General features: G+C 55.0%; 1 protein-coding gene and 1 long non-coding RNA gene across 3 annotated transcripts; one reads left to right on the plus strand and one right to left on the minus strand.

Annotated features, from left to right (window-relative positions):
• The first annotated feature begins 81 nt into the window (after positions 1-81).
• LOC112929733 (uncharacterized) lies at positions 82-8052 on the plus strand. 2 transcript variants are annotated; one of them, XR_012000190.1, is made up of 4 exons: positions 82-355; positions 438-2940; positions 4218-4366; positions 5357-8052. It is a non-coding gene; the product is annotated as an uncharacterized lncRNA (long non-coding RNA). The 2 variants fall into 2 exon arrangements; XR_012000191.1 differs by having other exon boundaries at positions 438-2384.
• On the minus strand, positions 4367-20225 carry PGD (phosphogluconate dehydrogenase). Its single transcript, XM_026011904.2, has 13 exons — positions 20091-20225; positions 19008-19083; positions 18334-18513; positions 15976-16041; positions 14907-15025; positions 12663-12732; positions 10387-10521; positions 8696-8885; positions 6032-6162; positions 5709-5842; positions 5264-5363; positions 5003-5125; positions 4367-4905 (listed from the first exon to the last, which is right to left on the minus strand). The coding sequence occupies exons 1-13, from the start codon at positions 20096-20098 to the stop codon at positions 4786-4788; spliced, it is 1452 nt and encodes a 483-aa protein (XP_025867689.1). The 5' UTR covers positions 20099-20225; the 3' UTR covers positions 4367-4785.
• Between the last annotated feature and the right edge of the window lie 2121 nt (positions 20226-22346).

Consider the following 22346-nt stretch of genomic DNA (forward strand, 5'->3'; position numbering starts at 1 on the left):
GCGCCCCGCCCCCCGCCGCCCGCAGCGCGCCCTCTGGCGGCCGCTCTAGGAAGCTCCTTCGCGGTCCGGGCGGGGCGGGGCGGGCGGCGCCTCGGGCTCCAGCGGGTCCACGCGGGTCCACGCGGGCTCGGCGCCTCCGTCACGGCGCAGGCCCGGGGACGCCGAGTTACCGAGCCGCCCGGCCCCGCAGCCGCACCGCAGCGGCCCCCACCTCAAAGGACTTGTTGAGGGCGTTCCGCCCGAGGTGCCTCTGAGTTTTTACTTTTAAAGAACTTATTTACCATTCATGGAGTAGCAGGTTGCACGCAGGGAGCCCGACGCAGGACTCGATCCCCGGACCCGGGTCACGCCCCGGGCCGCAGGCGGCGCCGAACCGCCGAGCCCCGGGCGCGCAGGGCCTGACCCGGTCTCCGCCCCAAGTCACGGTCTGGGGACAGGCCCCACGTCGGGCCCCACATGTGCGCCGTCGGCTTCAGATCCTGTCCCTCTGCCCACCCGCCCGCTCGGAAAAAAGGTGGAAAAACTGATGTGCACGTGTTCACGCTGGTGCACGTACGTGTGCGTCCGCGTGCAGAAGGCCGCGGCCTCCCCCGGGCGTTACTCCAGGGGCCTGGAAGAGTCCGCGGAGGAGCGTCTGGAGCCGAGTGACCGCATCGCGGAAAACGGCCCAATTGCGAGGGAGCGATTTCGCCCCGCGGAGGAGCCACACAACGCGGCTGGAGGCGACCCTTGTGCACACCGAGCTCGGCCCGGTTGGGACCTCAGCGGCCACCGCGGGGAGGTAGGTGCCCCGCGCGACAGGCGAGGGAACAAGGCCCCGAGGGGAGAGCGCTCTGCCCGAGGCCCGCGTGCCCAGACCCCGTGGGCAGCCGGGCTTCTGAGCCGCGGCCTCGCCATAAACGGGCCGCGGACGTCCGGGGCTCACTGGGTCCTTCTCCGCGGCCCCAGACTGGGCACCGTGAGCGCGTAGTTCAGTAGGAGTCATCACTTGTTTCCTCGGAATGGCGCTGTGAAATGCTGATTCAAAAACAAACCTGCATTGGCTGTCGTGTGGATTCTACAGGGTCACAGAGTCCGGGCCTCCCGTCTTCAATCCCCACGGATGTGAGGCCCCCGGCACAGCGCTTGGCACATGGTAGGTGTGCAGTAGGTGTGCCAGGGGCCGAGGAAAGACGTGAATTGTACACGTGGAGCGGTCAGACAGTCTAGTGGTTGAGGGCACAGACCCGCGCCGGGTTGCCGAGGTTCTGGTTCCAGGGCTCAGGAGCTCCGTGACCTCAGGCAAGTTACTTCCCGCCCCCGGGCTTCATGTACAAATGGGAGACGTCGCCAGGGCCTGCTGCAGAGAGTGTCATGCTAAAGGAGTTCACTTAGAGCAGTGCCCGGTGCACCGTGACTTGAATTCCTGTACTGCGGCTCAGGAAGATTCCCAGAGCAGGCCCGAGCGCCTGACGTCTCCGTGTAACGAGTGGTCTTTCTCCAGGGGAGCCCGTGTGACAATCACATTCCTCAAAAAATCCGGTCAGTATCTGCGGGCCCACACGCTCCCCGCATCCTCTGCCACCTAGAGGTCACGTCTAACCCTCCCCCCGTTGAAGCGGAGGTGCTAATGACGTGCTTGTGCCTGCTGCACTGTGGCTGACCTGCAGCTGGCTGGCGCCCAGGCTACGGCTTCCAGGGCGGTGTCCTGTCTGCTGTTAGCAGGATCCCTCACCTCTGGGCGGGCCCCGTGTAAGAGGCCAGCCCAGCCCGAGGCTGCCGTGCTGTGAGGCAGCCCAGCACCACGTGAGGCCACGTGTGCCTTTCTCCGCCCTTGCTGAGGTCCCAGCCAGCGGCCGGCAGTGACCACCAGAGTCATGAAGAGGCCAGACTCCTCCAAATGACCCCAGCCACGGAGTGGCCCGGACACTGTGGAACAGAGACAGGCTGTGCCCCCGGGCCCTTCCAGGTCCTAACCCACAGAACTAGGACACTACTACTAATGGCTCTTACCTGTGCTTAGGCTGGTCTGTTACACAGCACTCGGTAGTACCTGGGACAACATAGAGGATTTCTAGACGGCACAAACGTGCTACCCATCCCGAAGGCCTCTGCTCCTCCCAAAGGGATGGACTCCGCGTGTCAGAGAATGCGTACCACTTGCCCATCCCCCGCCTCAGGTCTCCTTGCCGAGAAATCCTGTCTACTCGCTTGTCTGATCCAGCGATCTTTATAACCAACCTGTGTCCCCAGTAAAGTAGGAGTTGTGGCTGAAGACGAAGGGGCCTGGGATTTCTGCACAGGGAGGCCCTTTGCTGGACTAGCCACCAGACTGTCCCTGCGTGCTCAGGTTGGCAGGGACAGACTTGGCCAGGGCCAGAAGTCCCACTTTCCACACGAGCTGGGTAAGAAATGGTGAACCCTGAATAGTCGTCACTGGTCGGGCACTCATTTCCTCCTCAGAACAGCTCATCACCCCCTTCACGTGGATGAGAACAGACACGGGCACCTGGGCTCAGTAACACGGAACGCAGCGAGTTCCTGGCGGGACAGAATAGGGACCTGGGCTCCTACCCGGAAAGCTGGGCAGCCCGTACTAGAGCCCGTACAGGTTTTTACTGATCTTTCAAGCCAGTCACAGAAGGTAAAATTCAAAAGCACAGGAGCCTCTATAGTAAAACCAGTTTCCCCACCAAGGACGTCGGCAGAGGACCAGATTTCTATGCCCTTGCTGTGTGCCAGCTACTGTGCCAAGTAGTTTATCCATAATCCCATTTGTTGCCCCAATAACCCGAGGAAGTGATTTTTAACCCCACTTTGAAGATGTAGAAATGGCAAGGTGGAAGACTCGGGTGACTTACCTGTGGGGACAATGCCGGTTAGCAGAGCGGTGTACCCTCCGGTGTCCCGGCTCACCTGTGCACTGACGCCCCTCCGTCTGTGCTCTAGCACTTCCTGTGGGTGAGTGGCCAACGTGGCGTCGCGCAGTGTGGGGCCACACCCACACACCCCGCCGTGCAGCACACAGGGGAGCCCCACCAGGAACCTTCTGAGGACTGGTTTGCAGAGTGAGCTCCCCACTGGGTGCTGAGAAGTAATTTGGTTTCTGACTCTCAGAAATCCCACTGCTTCAGGGACAGGTACACCCTGACATGGTCGTAATAACACCACATACAGGAGCTTATCATGCGCCAGGCATTGGCCTATTCTTACTCCGCGAATCCTCAAAGTAGCCTTGAGGAGACGGTACCATTATTGTCTTTTACAAATGAGAAAACTCAGAGCAGAGATAGTAAATAATTTGCCCAAGTCCAACAGCCAGTAGGTGAAGGGCCTGGATCTAAAGCTTCACGGCTTCCGGAGGGTGAGCAGGGGCTTCTACTGCAGGTGATCATTAGGATTTCAGACATTCTTGTGGACAGTCCAGCCTCACATTCTGTCCCCAACCCCTCACCAGTTTCTCTGAGGGAACTCACTCTCCATCCTAGGAACGCCTGTCTGCCTCGAGCAAGTGGTCACCAGTCACCTGTGAGAGAAGCTGCATCGAGTGGTTCTTCCCCCTTCCAAAAGAGCCCTGTCCTGGGCAGTGACTCAGCACCTCTTAGACTTGCAGGTGGGGCGGGGAGGGGTGCTGGCCCTCTCTGGCTAAGTAGTCACATCCAGGCTGAGAGCTTCAAACGCCGAACATTTAATGAAAAGGGTCGCCTCCCATGATAGCTCTGTGAGCCCCTGCGCTTTTCTGAAAGAGGTCAGAGGTCAGATTCCGCACCAGCTGTCAAAACAAGGAAGCCCTTTGCTCTATTCTAGGGTACTCTCAGGGCTTTCTAAAGCATTCCAGAGAAATCTTCCTGGAGTTGGGCTGCTGGAATAAAACAATTACACTGGCATCAGGCCACAGAACACTACGAAGTATGCTGGCAGGAACTTTTGTCCTTGAGTAAATAAGATAAAGTCGATAGGCCAGATTAGAGGAGGCTTGGTTGCTAAAAATCCCACCCCAAACCCAAGCACCTGGCTCAGGGCCAAAGAGAAAGAGGTGGGCACCCTGAGCCCACCATGTCGTGTAGTAGTATCAAGTGTGACAACACAAAAGGCATGAGGACTGTCATCAGTGCACGTCCATGGACCCAGTGCCCAACCTGGGAACACATTCGGGTCCCCTGTATCCCCCTTCTCATCCTTTCCCACACAGTTAATCAGGATCCTAACTTTGCTGTGTTTCTTGTATTATTCTGGAGTCTTCTTTTGGAGAAAACGCAGAGGAAAAAGTGAACAAGGCTCAAAGGAAACAGACTCCAATGTGATGAAACCTGCTGCAAACCTTTCTGCCGGGGGTGAGGACGGCTCACCGTGGCCAATGTGAGACTACTGAAGTCTAGAGAAGACGGTAAGTAGAATGTACCTTTTATTAAGTGGAGAATGGGAAATCTATTACATGATACGAAGATTCCAGTTTGAGAAAATCCCACAGCAACCCTTCCCATCTATGCGTGCCTCTATCAGGGGAAATTGCCCTGCCTCCCTAATCACAGGGGACACGTGGAAAACTGCTGCTGGGAGCTGATTCATGATTCACGCTGGTGTGCACGCGGGCACCTCCTGCTCGGCCCCAAGGGGCCAGGCCAGAGGGCACGGTGCTGCTCACCCAGCTACTTTACAAGTAAGTAAACTCACATTAACTTTTTCAGGAGTCTCTTATGAGAGACCACTTTAAAAGGTCTGAGCAGAAAGTAGGGCAGAGGGCTGTGTAAGCAGTGGCAAGTGGAATGTCCCAGTCTAGGGAATCGTGGCGGGTAACCAGTCTGGTCAGGCATTGTATGAAGAGGACGACACGCTGCCACCGTGGCCTGTCCAATTGGTGTGGATAAACTGTCCAGGTTTGGCTAAGAGTTCGTAAGTGTGAGCCCCAAAGTAATCCCGCTGAGCCTGGAAAACAAGAAATTGGGTTGGTTGGAGTAATATGTGGACACGCCGCCCTCGGCACCAGCCAGGTCGATGTTTGGCACCTACTCCGAGAGCTCACCTGGATGAGGTTGGCCGGTAGCATCTCGTGTCTGTATCCATCATAGAAGGAAAGGGCGGTGGTGAAGCAGGGCATGGGGACACCCGCCTGGACTCCGGTGCTCACTGCCCGCCGCCACGAGTCCTGAGCAAACACAAGCCACAGACAGAGAAGATAACCGCTCCCAGTCAAAGCAACAGAATTCCATGTGCATCGACGCCCGTTAAGTGAAACACAAAACCTGCTGAGACGGTTCCCACCACCCAGCCGGGGGCTACCTACCTGGCAGTTTTCAACCGCTGACTTAAAAAAGTCATCAAGTAGTAGATTCTGAAGTTGTGGGTTCCGATCAAACGCATCCTTTATCTTTCCCAGGAACACGCTGAAATTAGGAGGGAAGAAATGAACGAACGTTAGCCTCAGCACGCTGAATGCCGGCAGAGCAGGGAGAGAAGTCGGGAGCAGACACACGCCCTAGCGGGGTACAAGCTTGCTCTCTCATCCCTTTAAGCCAGCTGCTGGCTCACTGAAGAGTGCCAGAGTCCCAAGAGGCAAGGCCAGAGGGCACGATGGTTCTCACAGGACCACTTTAAAGGGTGTAGCGCAGACAATCTGGTTTAACAGCTGACATACGGCATAAAGGCGGGATGTGACCATGTAAACCAGTCCCAGGGAAACTGTCCACACAGGCGCAGAGACCACCACTCTCTGTGCCCCCCGCACTCACCTCCTGATGATGCAGCCCCCTCTCCACATCAGGGCGATGGCACCATAGTTGAGGGTCCAGCCAAATTCTGTAGCTGCCTGTCTCAGCAGCATAAAGCCTTGCGCGTACGAGATGATCTTGGAAGCATAGAGGGCCTAAAGAACCATGGCCCCGTCAGAGCGAGAGCCAGCCACGTGCCCCCCGCCCGCAGTGCAGGTCCTAGCATGGACAGGGGTCACGGGGCGGGGCTGGACTCTGCTGCCCCCACCTGGGTCTCCCACGTCCTCCCACCCCACTGCCTCCCGAAGCACCAACAAGCACCACTGCCAGGGCCTGGGCCCCACCTTCCGAATATCTTCCAGGAATGCTTTCTTATCACCTTCAAACTGCATCTTCTGGGGACCCTTCAGCTTTTTGCTAGCCTGAATCCTTTCATCCTTCAGAGATGATAAGCATCGAGCAAAAACCGCTTCACCTGTGCAGGGGAGGGGATAACATTACCAAAGTTCACACAGAAAACCGGAGGGAAAAGAGTACACATAAGCCAGAGAGGGTGAGGAAAACTAGAAAAGGAGCTGGATTTCCAGCAGTGCAAAGAGCTAAAGTCTCAACCTTGGGCCACAACATCTAACCTGGTGCAGAAAGCACTTTTAAGCTTAAAAAAGGTTTTGAATTTTGAGAAAGCTCTAGACAATTTGAGAACTACAAGTCCAAACAAGTCAATCTTCCAACATAAATACAGGTATCAACCACAAAGATCAACACAACATTCAGAAGGGGAATTGGAAGTGCCTGGCTGGCTCAGGCGGTGCGACTCTTGATCTCAGGGTTGTAAGTTCAAGTTCGAGTCACAACACAGGTGAAACCACTATTACTCAATTTGTCCATTGGTCCATATATAAAGTTTCAGTTTCACTTGAGAGAAATTTAATTTTAATTTTTTTTAAAGATTTTATTTATTCATCAGAGAGAGAGAGAGGCAGAGACACAGGCAGAGGGAGAAGCAGGCTCTATGCAGGGAGCCCGACACAGGACTTGATCTCGGGTCTCCAGGATCACACCCTGGGCTGAAAGCGGCACTAAACCGCTGGACCACCTGGGCTGCCCGAGAAATTTAATTTTTAAATGTTCAAACTCTCTTCCTTAGAAGCACTCACTACCCCTCGAAAACTAGTTACCGTCAGGCTGCCTTGGGATTGGGCTGGACGCTCGGCTACGGTTGCACTGCCTGGACATGGGGCCCATCTGAAACGAGTACTGAGGAATAGCACAGGCTCACCCCACAAAAACTCCACGTGTAATTGTTAAAATTTAGTTTCTAGTACGTCCATCAGCACCACGATTTTATTTGAATAAATGACATCATGATACGGTATTTTAGTATCAAGACATTTACCATCTTCAACAATTAGCCCTTATAGAAGACTCCTGCTCCGCTGACAATTTATATAATTAGGATAAATTACTCGAAATATTCCTTCCCCCACAGACAAAATGAAGTCAAATCCCTGGTCTTTGTTTTCAAGGAAAAGAACCAGCCCTACACCTGACCACCCTGCCCAAACTCCAAGCACCCCACGAACAGGCATCGCTCATCTTGGGGCAGCACCCCTGCCGTGCCAGCAGCGCACACGCACGGTGGCTGGGTGCTGGAGGGGGACTCAGCGCGGGAGGGCGGAAGCCTCTGGGTAACAGCTGGCGCAAGGAGGCCAGCGTGGCGCAACACTCGGTGTTACCCAAGTATCAGCCCGAGACTCACTTCCCCCTTAGTTCCCCAAATGAGAATGGCACCGAGCAGGGAGTAGGCCTGGCCCGCCTTCCACTGGCAGAAGGGGACCAAGTCTCTCAAGCGAGAGGAACCTACAGTACTCCTGTTGGGGTCCGCGATGAAGAAACCGTCCCCCGCTGTCGTCCCCGAGGTCCCTGCCCAGGGCGGCACCCAGCGACTAGCAAAAAAAGTGACTGCTTCCTTCTGCAGAGCTGGCTATGCAACCAACTTGTCCTCAGGGCACCTCCCAGCACTGTCCCTGGTCACGGGGAGCCATAGTTCTACCAAATGAAAAGGAGGGGGGAGACGAGGGAGGGAAAGGCCGCCCGTGACCGGATGAGCAGAGGGGAGAATGTTTTACTGGAGGGGGAGCAACAATTAGCCCTTCATTCAGCATGCTCGCCACCTTGTTTTATTCTCCATTTTCAATCTTGCCAGAAGTGTACCTATCTTATTCTTAAAGGACTAACTCGTAGTTTTATTAATCCTCTTATTACTTGTTCTCTGTGGGTTTCTACTTTATAGAATTTCCTTTCCCCTGTATCTTGAGTCTGATGCTTAGCTCACTGCTATTAAACAACATGCATGAAAAAGAAACACATGAATGGCCAGAATGGTGGATTTTTGTTCTAAAGGGGGAGGGAGGGAGGGAATATAAAGGACCTGAAATGTATAAGTAATACTCTCTTTTTAAAAAAATATCTGGGGGAAGGGCACTTGGCTGGCTCAGTAGGAAGAGCAGGTGACTCCTGACCTCAGGATCATGACTTCAAGCCCCATGCTAGGCAGAGATTACTTAAAAATAAATAAACCTTAAATAAAATAAAGTAATAAATATCAGGGGAAGGGGGACACCTCAGCAGAACATTTATAATAAATGCTGAGTACGTAAGCTTATGTCATTTGGTAAACTTGTGTATGAAAAATTTCGTACAGTGACCTTCCCCCTTAGAAAGTCATGGGGGTCACCAGCCACTGTTCAGTCACTCAGACAAAAGCAACCCCGAAGGTCGAACTGGGTAGGAAAGCCAGGCACTCCCACATGCATCTCAAAGCCACAGGAGGGAGAGAAGAGATTCAAGGGCGTCAGCCTCTTGCGCTGGAGCAGAAGGCACCAGAGGCCGCCCACGTTCCCCCCGAAGACCCGCTCCCTAGTAGTCAGGCTACCCCCATTTTCCAGGACAGCGAGAGCAAAACCAGTGAGACGAGAGGCTTCAGCGGAAGCCAGGCCGCACGTTACCGATGAGGGTGACAGGAACGCCGTACTCCAGGGCTGAGATGGCAGTCCACTTCCCCGTGCCCTTCTGCCCTGCGCTGTCCCTGATCTTGGGCAGCAGGTGTTGGCCATCACTGTCTCGGAACTTGAGAATATTGGCGGTGATTTCAATGAGGAACGAGTCGAGCTCCGTCTTATTCCATTCCTCAAATGCCTAGTGCGGGACGCGAGAGGAAACCGGGTGAGAGAAAGCAGGGGCTGCCCAGAGGCTCCCTTCCCTGGCTCACCGCCTTCCTCTGCGAATACAGACCCTCGCGCTCCATCTGCTCCGCCCCGAGGCTCCAGGGCTCTAAGTGCGTGCGAGCGCTGCCTCCCGAGCTGAGTTTTCTGCTCACCACCAGTCAGCGGTGTGTGAGGTGGTATGTAAGGTACGTGACTTCAGGTGGTCATGCCGGTGACTGCCAGCACCTGCCAGCACGTTCTTCCCACAGAGCCGAGCGCTCCTCACCTCACACTGCTGCCCCCTCAGAGGCCTTCCCTGCTCCCCGACCTCCTTACTCCCCTCTCCTCTTCTGTGTAACAGTTACCGCCAACGAATGTCTGCGTAGTTGCTAGCCTGGCTTCCCAGCTCTGTGCAGACAGGGACTTTGGTCACATCCCCAAGGTTTAGAACAGTTTCTAGCACACAAAGCAGCAGGCGCAGTATTTGTTGAATAGATACGTTAACCTCTAAGTCAGTCAGTTACATTTGAACACAAAAAATGAAAAGCGCTCTTCCAATGAAAATCAAGTTAAACTGTTTTGGAAAGAACAGTCAAGGCAAATCAGTGAAGCCAAGTGGGGACTGCCAGGAGGACGGGTGCCCGGCGGTCTGAGTCGGTGGAGGGTGCAGATCATGATCTCAGGGTCGTGAGTTCAAGCCCCACACAGGGTGAAGACGATTAAAAAGGTAATAAACTTTAATAAAACAAACAAAAAGTGAGGAGGAAAACCTGTAAAAAAAAATTCTGGAAGGGTTCTGCTGCAGACATCTCACAAGTAAGTATTCCTAAATCGTGTTCCACATGAAGTCACTGGGAGCAGAAATTGCAAATGGTGAGAGAGAGGACTACGGTGCTGGCCAGCAGAGCCACGCCTCGAGAAAAGGACTGGCAGGGTGATGAATGCGCCTTCCTCTTTTCAGTTAAAATAAATGTTACCTAGTAATGATGCAGACTGTCTAGAGAATGGAGTCCTGACATTTACCTCGACGTGATATTCGATCAGGTTTAGTAAAATGCCAGAGGAGAATCTGGGTGGTGCCCACACAAGCATTCTTTCAACTCTGCTGTACGTTTGAACATCTGGTTCATGATAAAATGTTCCCCCCCCACTCTGACCTTTTTGATTAACTGTCAAACAGCCGGTTCCAACCTGACCAGGAAAGCAAGTTTTGATTCCGCCTCCCGTGGGGGACGATGAGAGGACCAGTAAAAGGCCACAGGCCTGACAAGGGAATGGTCACTAAATGGTGGTAATGACTGCCGCCCAGGTAACCTGGGGACTCGGCTCAGTGACCAGCTGTCCTATCTTACCGCGTCCCCTGATGGAGGCTGAGACCAACCTGCCACCAGCAGTGGCCACAGGAAGGAGGCCGAGGAAGGCTTCGTCGTGGCCACAAACCCCTCTCATCTGAGCAGAGTCCCCTGCGGCCGGGGGCAAGGCCTGGGACTCACCTCCGCCATCCCGTTATGCTCCATGCCCAGCACATCCCTCATTAGGTGGTAAGCCTCACAGATGAGCTGCATGTCCCCGTACTCTATCCCATTGTGCACCATCTTCACAAAGTGTCCTGCTCCTTCGTCTCCCACCTGTCAGAGCAACGAGCACCAGGAGGCCGTCAGAGCGGCGGGTAATACCTCAGAAAAGCCACGTCAAGTTCTTTGGCAAGGCTCCTTCCCCCTATAAAAAATGACAAATATGAAGCAAATATCTGCAGTGTTTTTAAAATTAAGAATCGCTCCATAACAGCTCCACACAGCTCAGCACAGTCCGGCGTGACTGCAGACTCACTCTGAATTCATTCCTCTCAAGGTTTTTCCAAACATCCCAATTCACTGCGAGCGCCCACAGCTCCTCAGCCACTGTCTCCCATCCTCCCCCGTGCCCCCAGCCCTGCCCCCAAGTGAAAGGAGCCCTCGTCCTCCTGAGGTCACCGCTCTCCTACTCACCGGGCTTACAGTAAGTCGGCTAAGTAAATCACTTGTACTTTTAAAAACATATAAATGTGTCGTGGTTGTTTCTAACGGCTACCAAGCCCAGAAACGTGTTCCTGCCAGTCTCCCAGCGGCCAAGACACGGACTTATAGGAACACTGGCAAGATGTATACAGTCAGAACACCAGCCTGTGAGTTAGGGCAAGAAACTCGACTACGGATCCTTAGTGCTTACAGTGTCAGTCCCACTGGCTCGTTCCGTCCCTGCAGGCAAGCTGCGCGGGAAGCCAAATAATCTGAAAACTGTCTAGTGGGCCGGGAGTCAGAACAAAGGGGTATTGTAGTCAAATACTCGGTGGCATCGGGTGCTGCCGTCAGTGCATCCATCCCCACGACAGGCGTCCCCTGCGATGTCTGCCGGGCCTGGTGTGCCGTCTCTGCTCTGTCACCGCCGGGAGCCATACTGTGGACGCCCACATCACAGACTTCCACCCTCTGAGCTGCCCCCTTCTGATTTGGACACCTTCTGCGGCTGCTGAGTAACAGGGCTAATAACATCTTGCTTCACCCCATCCTTCCTGTAACTTCACGAATGAACTAAGGCGTCCCTGCTCTTAGTATCTCTACCAGCTTTTTCAATATCCTGAGACTAACGCCCTGAGGCTACGGAAAGTCAATCCCCGACTTGATCGGGATGCTTGAGGGCCAGTGCTAGTTTTTTCTTCACCATTCTGTCCTAAGCATGTCTACAAAGAGGGGACTGTTGCTGTCCTGTTACTGTAGTAATCAGCGACTGAGGCCCGAAAGTTCCCTTCCTAATCCTTCATACTAATGAGAAAATCCTCAACCCTACAAACCCAGCCCAGCACCTCTTGGCCTAGGCAGACTTTGCCTGAACTCCATGATGGCTGGTTAAGACGTATGGACCAGCATGGGGTGCCTGCTGCCATCACTGGGCCTGGTCAGGCCTCCCCAATTCCTCGTACACCTCAGGCCTTTTCCATCTCCCCTCTTAACCTCCCTCATACAAAATAAAACTAAAAAATGGGATTAGGAGCTAAAGAGACCTCGGAGACCATCCAGCCCACCCCCCATATTTTATAGACAAGAACACTGAAGCCCACATACTGTACTGAGTCACTCATGTCACACAGTGAATGGAGAGCCAGAATTACAGGCCAGGTCTCCCAGCCTAGTGCCTTTCCCACCCATGACATGGTCCGAGGCTGCAGCAGGGATAAAACTGATTTTAGCAGCAACACAAAATGCAGGGAGGGAGGCATTCAGGAGTGAGCCTGGGCCTCCCTCCCATTTCGTGAAAGCAAAAGGCCATGTGTAGCGTACTCTGTTCAAGCACAGAATACCTGCGTCCCAGGCTACGGGCGAGATTGTCCACATCCGTGGCCAGGACATCTGACCGCATCAGCCACTCAGTCCTCCTTCCATGCAGGCAGAGAAAGCCCGCTTTTGATTCTGACATTTTCTTCATTTTCATGAAGTCACACGGCTAAAACAAATCTCGCTTCACCTCATCCTTGCTGTAACTTCTTAAAGAATCCAACTTTTAGATGAATTGAGGAGGCCTATTTCTAATACCAGCCTCAAGGCTCTGAAATATTAAGATGCAAGGACATGTAAAACAGATATGCATCTTGGGCCTCAGCTGCGCTAGCGACTTCAAGACGGAGATGCTTGTCACACAACTAACTGCTGCCACAAGGTGGTCCTGGCTGTGTGCACTGTGTCATGTTTGCGCCCAAGTTACCACCTGGCTTGAAAGAGAAGCCAGAACTTGCCCAGTCACAGCAGGGTTCCCCCGATCCGACCTTCGCAGCAATGCCTTGGAAGATGGTCTTGATGTGGGGCCTGTGGGGTGGAACCGTGTAGTTTAGCTGCTGAAAAGAGGGCTGAGATCTCAAATATTCAAGGACCTCCCGCCACCCCCAATTTTTTTTCTCCAAATAGGAGGTGGAAGCGCCCCCCTTCATGGAAAAAGTAACCAATGTGCCAAGACCACAAGGTAAGCCCGTCAGAGGCTGCGAGTCTGGATGCAGGTCACCAGGCGGGGCGCGATCCTGGGAGTGCAGAACTGCACAGGTTTCCCGGAGCAGCGTTCCTTAAGGCTGCTGTGCTTCGTCCCTCCCACTGCCCCGCAGGAGGCCAGGTTAGCTCACGAGGCTTTCTGCTTCTGGTCTCCTCACTACTTACTAATAAAGGCTTCTTTACAACAAGTTTTTGGTAAAGACACAGAATTGACAGAATTGCAAAGTTAACGTTCAGGATTAGAGCTCAGACAGCTAAATGTTAAGCTTCAGAACATCACGGAGCTCATACTGAGCATTTCAGATTTCGGTGTGGCTTCTACTTCTCCAGCTGGGCCTGAGAGAATGAGTCCAGGAGCAACTGGGGCACCTGCGCCTTATCAGATGTTCTCACGTGTATCGTCTGTGTGCCTAGCCCAAGATAAATGTTCGTAAGCTGCTGAGAGGCAGGAAGGAAGGCCTCTCTCTACTTCTAGATTTCACATACTGCAGGGGTGCCTGGGGAGGCTCAGTCGGTTAAGGGTCCGACTTTTGATTTTGGCTCAGGTCATGATCTCAGGGTCCTGGGATCGAGTGCTGTGCTGGGCTCTGCACGCAACAGAGTGTCTGCTTGGGATTCTCTCCCTACCTCTCCCCTTGCTGAAACTTGTGCACCTGTGCACACGCTTTTGCTCAAATAAATAAAATCTTTAGATTTCACATGCTGCAGAGAATTCCCCAACCTATCCATCAGAGAGGGAATTTTTTATTTTTTTAAGATTTTATTTATTATTTATTCATGAAAGACACAGAGAGAGAGAGAGAGGCAGAGACACAGGCAGAGGGAGAAGCAGGCTCCAGGCAGGGAGCCTGACGTGGAACTCGATCTCGGGTCTCCAGGATCACACCCCGGACTGCAGGCAGCACTAAACTGCTGCGCCACCCGAGCTGCCCGAGACAGGGAGTCTCAGGTTATATTAAGGTTATATTAAAGGTTATATTAAAAAATAACCTTCCCCAGTAAGCCCTACACCTCTGGGAACTAGACTGGGTCACTCCTTACTTTTATACTTTTTTTTTTTTTTTTTTTTTTTTTTTTATGATAGTCACAGAGAGAGAGAGGCAGAGACATAGGCAGAGGGAGAAGCAGGCTCCATGCACCGGGAGCCCGATGTGGGATTCGATCCCGGGTCTCCAGGATCGCGCCCTGGGCCAAAGGCAGGCGCCAAACCGCTGCGCCACCCAGGGATCCCTACTTTTATACTTAATATAATTCTAGCATATTTGGAATTCAAACTCATTCAGAAAAGAATGGTACTTTTCCACATCTCCCTCAACAAGATCCCTCCTTTGCTCGCTCTTTCTCTTCTGCTTCTCCAGCCCTATCTGGCTCTCTCAGTCTGTGTCAGGGGTGATTACTACTTGCACCTTTTCATTTGGATTTTCTGTCCTGCTTGCCCCCCACCCCCACGCCTTACCCACTCCTCCTCTTACATCACCAGTGCGCCTCCCCCTCTATGGCCAACACTTCCTCTTACATACAGCACAGTGAACAGTGCAAAATTTGTTTTTCCCACAAGTCAAATAGAAAACTTCTACCTCGTTTTCCCAGGCACAAAACAGGCAGGCCGTGTCAGATTTTTCCATTACTCACAATTGTTAAATAAACAGTTATTTTAGGACTGTGCATCAATTATAGAGGCAGACATTACTTCTAACTTCAAACCGTGCCCAGGACATTATTCGAACAGAACCTTCCTTAAAGCCTCTGAACTCTGTTAAGCCTGTTGAGAACGTCCTAGTGTCAGTCTTGGAGGAAGTAACAGAAGACAAAACGCAAAAGAGAATATGCACATATGTGATGTCAAAGTAGCGAAAGGTATAGATAAAAGAAATATTTCCAGCATCTCCAACACTCAGGCACCACTGAGATCAGGGTGGCAGAGATGCCCATGGCTCACCCTCCTCACAGCTCAGGCTCCCTTATGCTGACATGGGGGTGGCATCTTGGATACTCACCAGGCCTCTTTGTCCCCTCCTGGCATAAGGGAGGGGCCATACCGGGCCCCCTCCTCTCCACCACTGACTCCACTCCCCACAAACAAGATTCCCTTGGCCTTGAGGTCTCGACACCGTCTCTGGCAGGAGAGAAAAACAATTTCATTATGCTTCCACTATTCAAAAATAGTTTCTCTCAATGAATGAAGAGGAGGTAGAGGACAGGTATGGAGAGCCCACACTGGATGCGAAATGGCCCAAGAATCCAAGAACCTGATCATTCAAGAAATTTTATCCTGGGGCACCTGACTGGCTCTGTGGTAGAGCACACAACTCTTGATCTCAGGGTTGTGAGTTCAAGCTCCATGTTGGGGGGGAGTCTACCTTAATAATTAATTAAAAAATAATTAATTAAAAAGAGAAATTTGATTGCCTCAGTTTGAGTTAGGAAAAAAAAAAATCCGGGAGCCCAGCTGGCTCAGTCAATAAAGCAGGTGACTCTTGATCTCGAGGTTGTGAGTCTGAGCCCCATGTGGGTGTAGAGATTACTTAATAAACTAAAAAAAAAAAATTCATGAAGTTTAAAATAGCTACCCTTCCCCCAAAAGGAAATAATAAGGCCAACACACATTCTCAGTTCCCTAGAAGATCTAGGACCATAAGACTCCATTAAGAGTTGGTGGGTTTTCCACGGTTTTACTTTTAAGAGCTGGTTTCATACAAGTATGACTTTCTGCCATTCAGCACTTGAGATCATTCAGGGTCTCCTACACATGAGGTCAGTAGAGCCGTGGCTCTCAACCGTATTGTACACGGACATCTCATGGGCTGGAGGCGGAGGGACGAGCTAGGCACACACGGGCAGCCCTACTCTATCTAAGCAGAAGTCATCTTTCTGAGTTCCACGTGTGATTGAGGAGACCTCAGGTACGTCTTAGCAGAAGCAATGGTTGAGGATGGCAGCTCCACACCAAGCCCCAGGGTCGGCACTACAGAAGGACAGTCCACTCCTTTATCACAGGTGCTATGCTGATACATTTTTCTACAATGTTCTCAGACCCAGGAAGAACTCAAACTGAAGAATACTTACTGTGGTGTCCCTGTATTCAGAATTTCCTCCATCGATGATGATGTCACCAGTGTTCAACAGTGGTACCTGTAACCAGATACTAGCGTTAAGGTGGGCCGAAGAAATGAAAGACAAAAACAGAATGTACTTTGACCAGTTGAAACAAGAATTTCTCTCAAATAAATCCAGCCTGAAACTTTAGTTTTCAGTAGTCCTCCCTCCCTTGGCTAGAGCTGGATCCTATGGACAAGGGTAGGGCTAGCAGCCTAGTCAAGAATTCTCTGCCAGTAATACTGTTCTCTTTAAAATTTTATGACAACCAAAACCTACCTGCAAAATTTTGTATTTCCATTGTGTGTCACTGGCTGCTTTACATCCCCAAACACTGGGAATAGGACTTGTTCTAAAGGATCACGTCACTTCCTGTAAAATCTGCTCAGGGCAGAGTGGAGGTCCATAAGTAGCCATCAGTTGGTTTGGTGCCTGACCAAATGACGTGATCAGCCCTGTCTGGAGATGGCAGGAGACCAGACCTAGAACTAGCACACCTTTCCACAGCACAGCTAAGTCCGACTCTATGAAGTTATTATTCAGACTCCCTGCACGAGGCTCCAGCAAACACGACTTCGTATTTTCTTATGTTGAAGAATAAACTGCCACTTTCCAGTCCATTCTGTGCGTAGCTAATGGTGACCAGCTTAGCATCCTGCTACACAGAAAGCTTGGTACGTCCTTTCCTTATCACAGTGTTCTTCCTTTCTAGATCACTTTTTTTTAATGGTGGCACACTGGTTACAAGGTCCTCTCCCGGCGGAGACACCCCCACTGTTAACATGACTCCCGTAAAACATCTCTTGCCTTTGTTTATTGTCACTACATTCTCACAGTGAAACATTTCTTCTAAACAGCTAATGCCTTGGTTTTTTCAGAGCTGTTCCTACAAAATGGTTTTGACTATCTTTTTTCTTTTTTAAGGATTTTATTTATTCATGAGACACACACACACACACGGAGAAGCAGGCTGCTTGCAGGGAGCCTGACGCAGGACTCAATCTCGGGACTCCAGGATCACGCCTGGGTCTAAGGCTACACCGCTGAGTCACCCAGGGATCCTGGCTTTGAGTATCTTCTTAAGTCATTTCCCCAGGTTCTGCTCCACCCATATGCCGTGTGTAGTTTTGTGGGTTCTGCTGGAGGAAAGAGCACCCAAGGCTGCACGGCACTGGGAGCGAGCTTGTTCCCAGAAACTGTCTGTGAGGTGTGTTGAGGGAAGGGCCCCAGAGGTGCCCCAGAAGCCGCTCACAGCATCGGTGCTTCAACCAATGTTGCTGGGCACAGTCCCCGGGGAAACAGCTATTTTCGCCATTGGCTCCTCCTCTCCCCTGGCCATCCCATTGGGTGAGTGGTCCTGGGCCCTTCTGTGAGGGGACAGCCTGGCAAAGACCACATGCCCTGGCCCTGGGGCCATGGGGGGGGTGCCTAAAAGAGAGGTCAGACTACAGCATTAAAGAACCAGAATTAGCACCTAACGCAAAGCAGTCCCCCTTCCGCTGAGACTCAGGGCCAGAAGTACAACAGCAGAACCTCTGGGGCACTTGGGACTTTGTCACCTGCCCACCCTAGCATGGCCACTGCAGCCCATACACGTATTTTTCTTCCAAAAAAAGATACACTTGCTAGAGTCAACAAATCATTCAGAAGTACCCAGGGCAGCCCGGGTGGCTCAGCGGTTTGGCGCCGCCTCCAGCCCAGGGCCTGATCCTGGAGACCCGGGATCAAGTCCGCGTCGGGCTCCCTGCATGGAGCCTGCTTCTCCCTCTGCCTGTGTCTCTGCCTCTCTGTGTCTGTCATGAATAAATAAATAAATAAACATTAAAAAAAAAGAAAGAAAGAAAGAAAGAAGTACCCAGCATGTAGTTCCTAGGATTCCCTAAGGGAATCTCATCATTCATATTAAATCATACAATGATTTACAAGCTGTTACTTTATACATATGCTGAGAAAAATGAAATCTTCTTTTAGTGAAGAGAACTAAACATGCTTAACGTACAACCAAAATAATAAGTTCTTTTGAATATCAAAGACAGGGACTTAGATGAATACTGTTTGTTCTTACTGTTGATGAATTCTTATGGAAATGTCTTAGTGTCCTCAGAATTTCATTCTTACGTAATTATTACCACCTGAGGATATGCGGTGACTTAATTAGTGCCAATCACGTTACCAAACACCGAGACATTTAAGCATGTTTTGTCTGAACTGAGGAGTTCGCATCCAGACAAGGGAGAGAAAAAAAAAATCTCCTAAATAAAAATAACCGAAGGAAGGAAGGGGAGAAGCTGCCCCGCTGGCAGCAGCTGGGCGCAGAGCCGGCCTCACCAGTTTGCTGATGAAGTCGTCGACGGCCTGCCCGGCCTTCACCAGCAGTATGATCCGCCGCGGCTTCTTCAGCTTGGAGACCATCTCCTCCAAGGAGTGAGCACCAACCACTTTGGTTCCCTTTGCCTCGTTGGCCAAGAAATCATCCACTTTGGAGACGGTCCTATTGAAGGCGCAGACCTAAAAGGACAAAAGGTCGGATGAGGAGGACCCAGGGCACAGAGGACCTTCAGACCCTAGATCACGGGGAAGCTGCTGGGGCCGAGGCAAGGAGTGAGCCCGGGCAGAGGCCAGAGGCCAAGGGCCGCGGCAGGTCAGCGGGGTCGCGCGCCCCCCCGCCCAGCTCAGCGTCAGGCCAGGAACCAGCAGCCACCGCCAGTACTCGGGTCCGAGCGGGCACCTCCCGCTGCGCCGCTCACTCCTCGCTCGGCCCCGGCCTCACCCGGCAGCAAAGTGAGATTCTCCGCTCCCGGGACGGGGCGGACGCCTCCTCGAGGATCGAGGATCGAGGCAGACCCGTGGCGTCCGAGCCACACTCCACGAGGTCGCTGCTTCTGCTTCTCGTCCTGGGCCAAGGCCCCGTCCCGCGGGAGCAGCAGCAGCAGCAGCAGCAGCAGCAGGTGGTCGGGCCCCGCGCCCCTCCCCCGGCCCCGCGGGCAGCGCGCCCGACTCACCACGAAGCCGTGGTCGTTCATGTTCAAGATCAAGTTCTGGCCCATGACCGCCAGCCCGATCAGCGCGACGTCAGCCCTGCAGGGGGGCAGGGGGGCAGGGGGGCAGGGGGGTCAGCTCCGCTCCGCGCGTCCCCACCGCGAGCGCCGCCCGAGCTCGCCGCGCCTGCGTGCCCCCCCCCCTCGCCCAGGCTGCTCCCGCCCTCCCGGCCCCCTGCTCCCGCCCCCCTGCCCCCCTGCTCCTGCACCCCGCCCCCTGCTCCCGGCCCCCCTGCTCCCACACCCCACCCCCCCGGCCCCCCGGCTCCGGGCCCCTGCCCCCGGCCCCCCGCCCCCCTGCTCTCGCACCCCGCCCCCGGCCCCCCTGCTCCCCCCCCCCGGCCCCCTGCTCCCGGTCCCCCGGCCCCCTGCTCCCGCCCCCCCCGGCCCCCTGCTCCCGCCCCCCCCCCCCGGCCCCCTGCTCCCGGTCCCCCGGCCCCCTGCTCCCGCCCCCCCCGCCCCCCCCCGGCCCCCTGCTCCCGCCCCCCCCCCCGCCCCCTGCTCCCGGTCCCCCGGCCCCCTGCTCCCGCCCCCCCCCCGGCCCCCTGCTCCCGGTCCCCCGGCCCCCTGCTCCCGCCCCCCCCCGCCCCCTGCTCCCGGCCCCCCTGCTCCCACACCCCACCCCCCCGGCCCCCCGGCTCCGGGCCCCTGCCCCCGGCTCCCGGCCCCCCGCCCCCCTGCTCTCGCACCCCGCCCCCGGCCCCCCTGCTCCCGCCCCCCCGCCCGGCCCCCTGCTCCGGGTCCCCCGGCCCCCTGCTCCCTGCCCCCGGCCCCCCTGCTCCCGCCCCCCCCCGGCCCCCTGCTCCCGGTCCCCCGGCCCCCTGCTCCCGCCCCCCGCCCCGGCCCCCTGCTCCCGGTCCCCCGGCCCCCTGCTCCCGGTCCCCCGGCCCCCTGCTCCCGGCCCCCTCCGCCCTCCCCCGCCCCGGGCCTTCCAGAGGCGGCGACCCCGAAGGACCCGGGCTGCGGGCCGCGCTCCAGGGACCGCGTGGCCCAGGACGTGTCGGGGCGGCTCCGCCGGGAAGTCCGGGGCCGCCGGGCCCCACTCACTCGGCCATGGCGGCGGCGGCAGCCAGGCAGGAACCAGGGCGCCGAGGGCTGAGGGCGCGGCGCGGCGGCGAGACTGAGTCTTATCCCCAGGCTCCCGGGCCCCCGGGCCCCTCCGGCGCCGACCAATCGGAAGGAGGAGGCGGAGTCGTGCGGCCGCGCCATTGGCCCCGCCCGGCGCCTGTTAGACCACCCGACGCAAGCCGGCCCGCCCACCCCCAGGCCGGCCCAGGAGAGCGCCGAGCACATCGATGACCTCGCCGGAGCGGGCGGGGGACGGGGCGCCTGGGACCTGCACGCGGAGGCTGGGCGCGGGGCCGCAGGCGCTGGGACAGCGGAGGGGGCGGGGCGCGGAGAGGGGCGGCCCGGGACAGGCCCGGGGGCCCGGGGAGGGCGCGGCGCCAGCGGAGGGCCGGGGGAGGGGGCACAGGGGACGGCCGGGGGTACGGGGGGCCGGGGGGCACAGGGGGCGGGGGGGGCCGGGGGAGGGGGCACAGGGGGCGGCCGGGGGTACGGGGGGCACAAGGGGCACGGGGGGGGGGCCGGGGGAGGGGGCACAGGGGGCGGCCGGGGGTACGGGGGGCCGGGGGTGCACAAGGGGCACGGGGGGGGGCCGGAGGTACAGCGGGGGGCCCGGGGCACAGGGGGCGGGGGGGGGACCAGGGGGCTGGAGAGCACTGGGCGAGGGCCGGGGGTACGGGGGTGGGGGGCCCTGGGAGCACAGGGGCGGGGCCCGGGCCCGGGCGTGGGGGGGTACCCGGGACTGGGACAACGCCTGTCGCCTGTCGCCTGAGCGCCCCCCCCGCCCCCCGCCCCTTCCTGCCATCGCTGCCGCGCGCTGCGGGGTTCAACCCGGTTGGGCCGGTGGGTGTAGCGGGAGCGGGGAACGCGGGGGACGCAGCAGGTGCCGAGAGGCCAGGCCGGCGGGGCGCTGACCTCCCGAGGCGCTGAGGACCCAGGGGCGACCCCGCAGCCTCCCGGCATCTCCCGTCGCCCTGCACCCCCCTGCCTCCCCGCTGGCCTCCGGAGGCCGGTGCTGCGGAACCAGGCTTGGCGCCTCCAGCACAGGTGAGGATTTTTTCTGCGAACCCTTCATACCGTCTACCACGCACCTTGCACACAGTGCTCACGAGAAACGAGTCACAGGGGGTTGATGGCTCGTTAGTGACCCAGTTGTGACTAATTCAAGGCCTAAGCTAGTTGGATCACACCAATTGCACAGATTATACAGGTTTTAACAGATACGTTATAAATGACTTACATGTAAGCCCGTGTCCAATCGTAGTGGTTTTTTCCTACTGGAGGATGGGTACGAATAAAATCACAGTTAACAAGGTTTTTAAATGCATTACGGAATCTCATTCTGAATATTTAAAATCTCACAATCTACCTTGCATGTAAATATTTTCTAGAGAACATGAAATTTATTAGATACGAAACACAAAAGTCAAACCATCCGAATCAGGACCCAGTGAGCTCCCACCCCAATCCCCATAAAAACATTTCACATACACCCACAATGGCTTCAGCGGTTTTGGATGAACCAGGCTGGCAGGAATCTTGGGGCTCTGCCAACCAGGTATCTCCACACTCCAGTGTTCAAGGAAGTTTGATCAATATGAACTCTGACACCACAGGTCGGGGCTAGGCCAGGAAGTGTGTGTTTACCACCCCAGGTGGTTCTGGACGACCTTTGGAAATAGTTCTCAAAGGGTGGTCTGGGACCCCTGCAGACAATTGGGCCCAAAACGATTTCAATAGCACCAGCAAGATCTGACTTGCCTTTTTCATCCTCATTCTCTTTCATCCTCATCCTCATCCTCATCTCTCTTAGAGCTTTCCAGAGGCTCTGTGACACGTGATTTGAAGAGATGAAATGCAGAAGCAAATGAGAGAATCCAGCTGTCTTAAACTGTAGTGAGCCAGACGTCAGAGAGATTTGCACAACTGCCAAACAATGACATGGATCACTGAATTTCCTTTTGTTTTGGGAAATTGTTATTCAAAAGTTTCTCAGTTTTTTTTTTTTTTAATTTTTTTTTTTATTTATGATAGTCACAGAGAGAGAGAGGCAGAGACACAGGCAGAGGGAGAAGCAGGCTCCATGCACCGGGAGCCCGATGTGGGATTCGATCCCGGGTCTCCAGGATCGCGCCCTGGGCCAAAGGCAGGTGTCAAACCGCTGCGCCACCCAGGGATCCCAGTTTCTCAGTTTTAATTTCTAAAATGGTGATATTGATAATACATAAATGACAGCTC

This window comes from Vulpes vulpes, chromosome 2, assembly GCF_048418805.1.
Source record: "Vulpes vulpes isolate BD-2025 chromosome 2, VulVul3, whole genome shotgun sequence".
In the NCBI taxonomy this organism is placed as follows: domain Eukaryota; kingdom Metazoa; phylum Chordata; class Mammalia; order Carnivora; family Canidae; genus Vulpes; species Vulpes vulpes.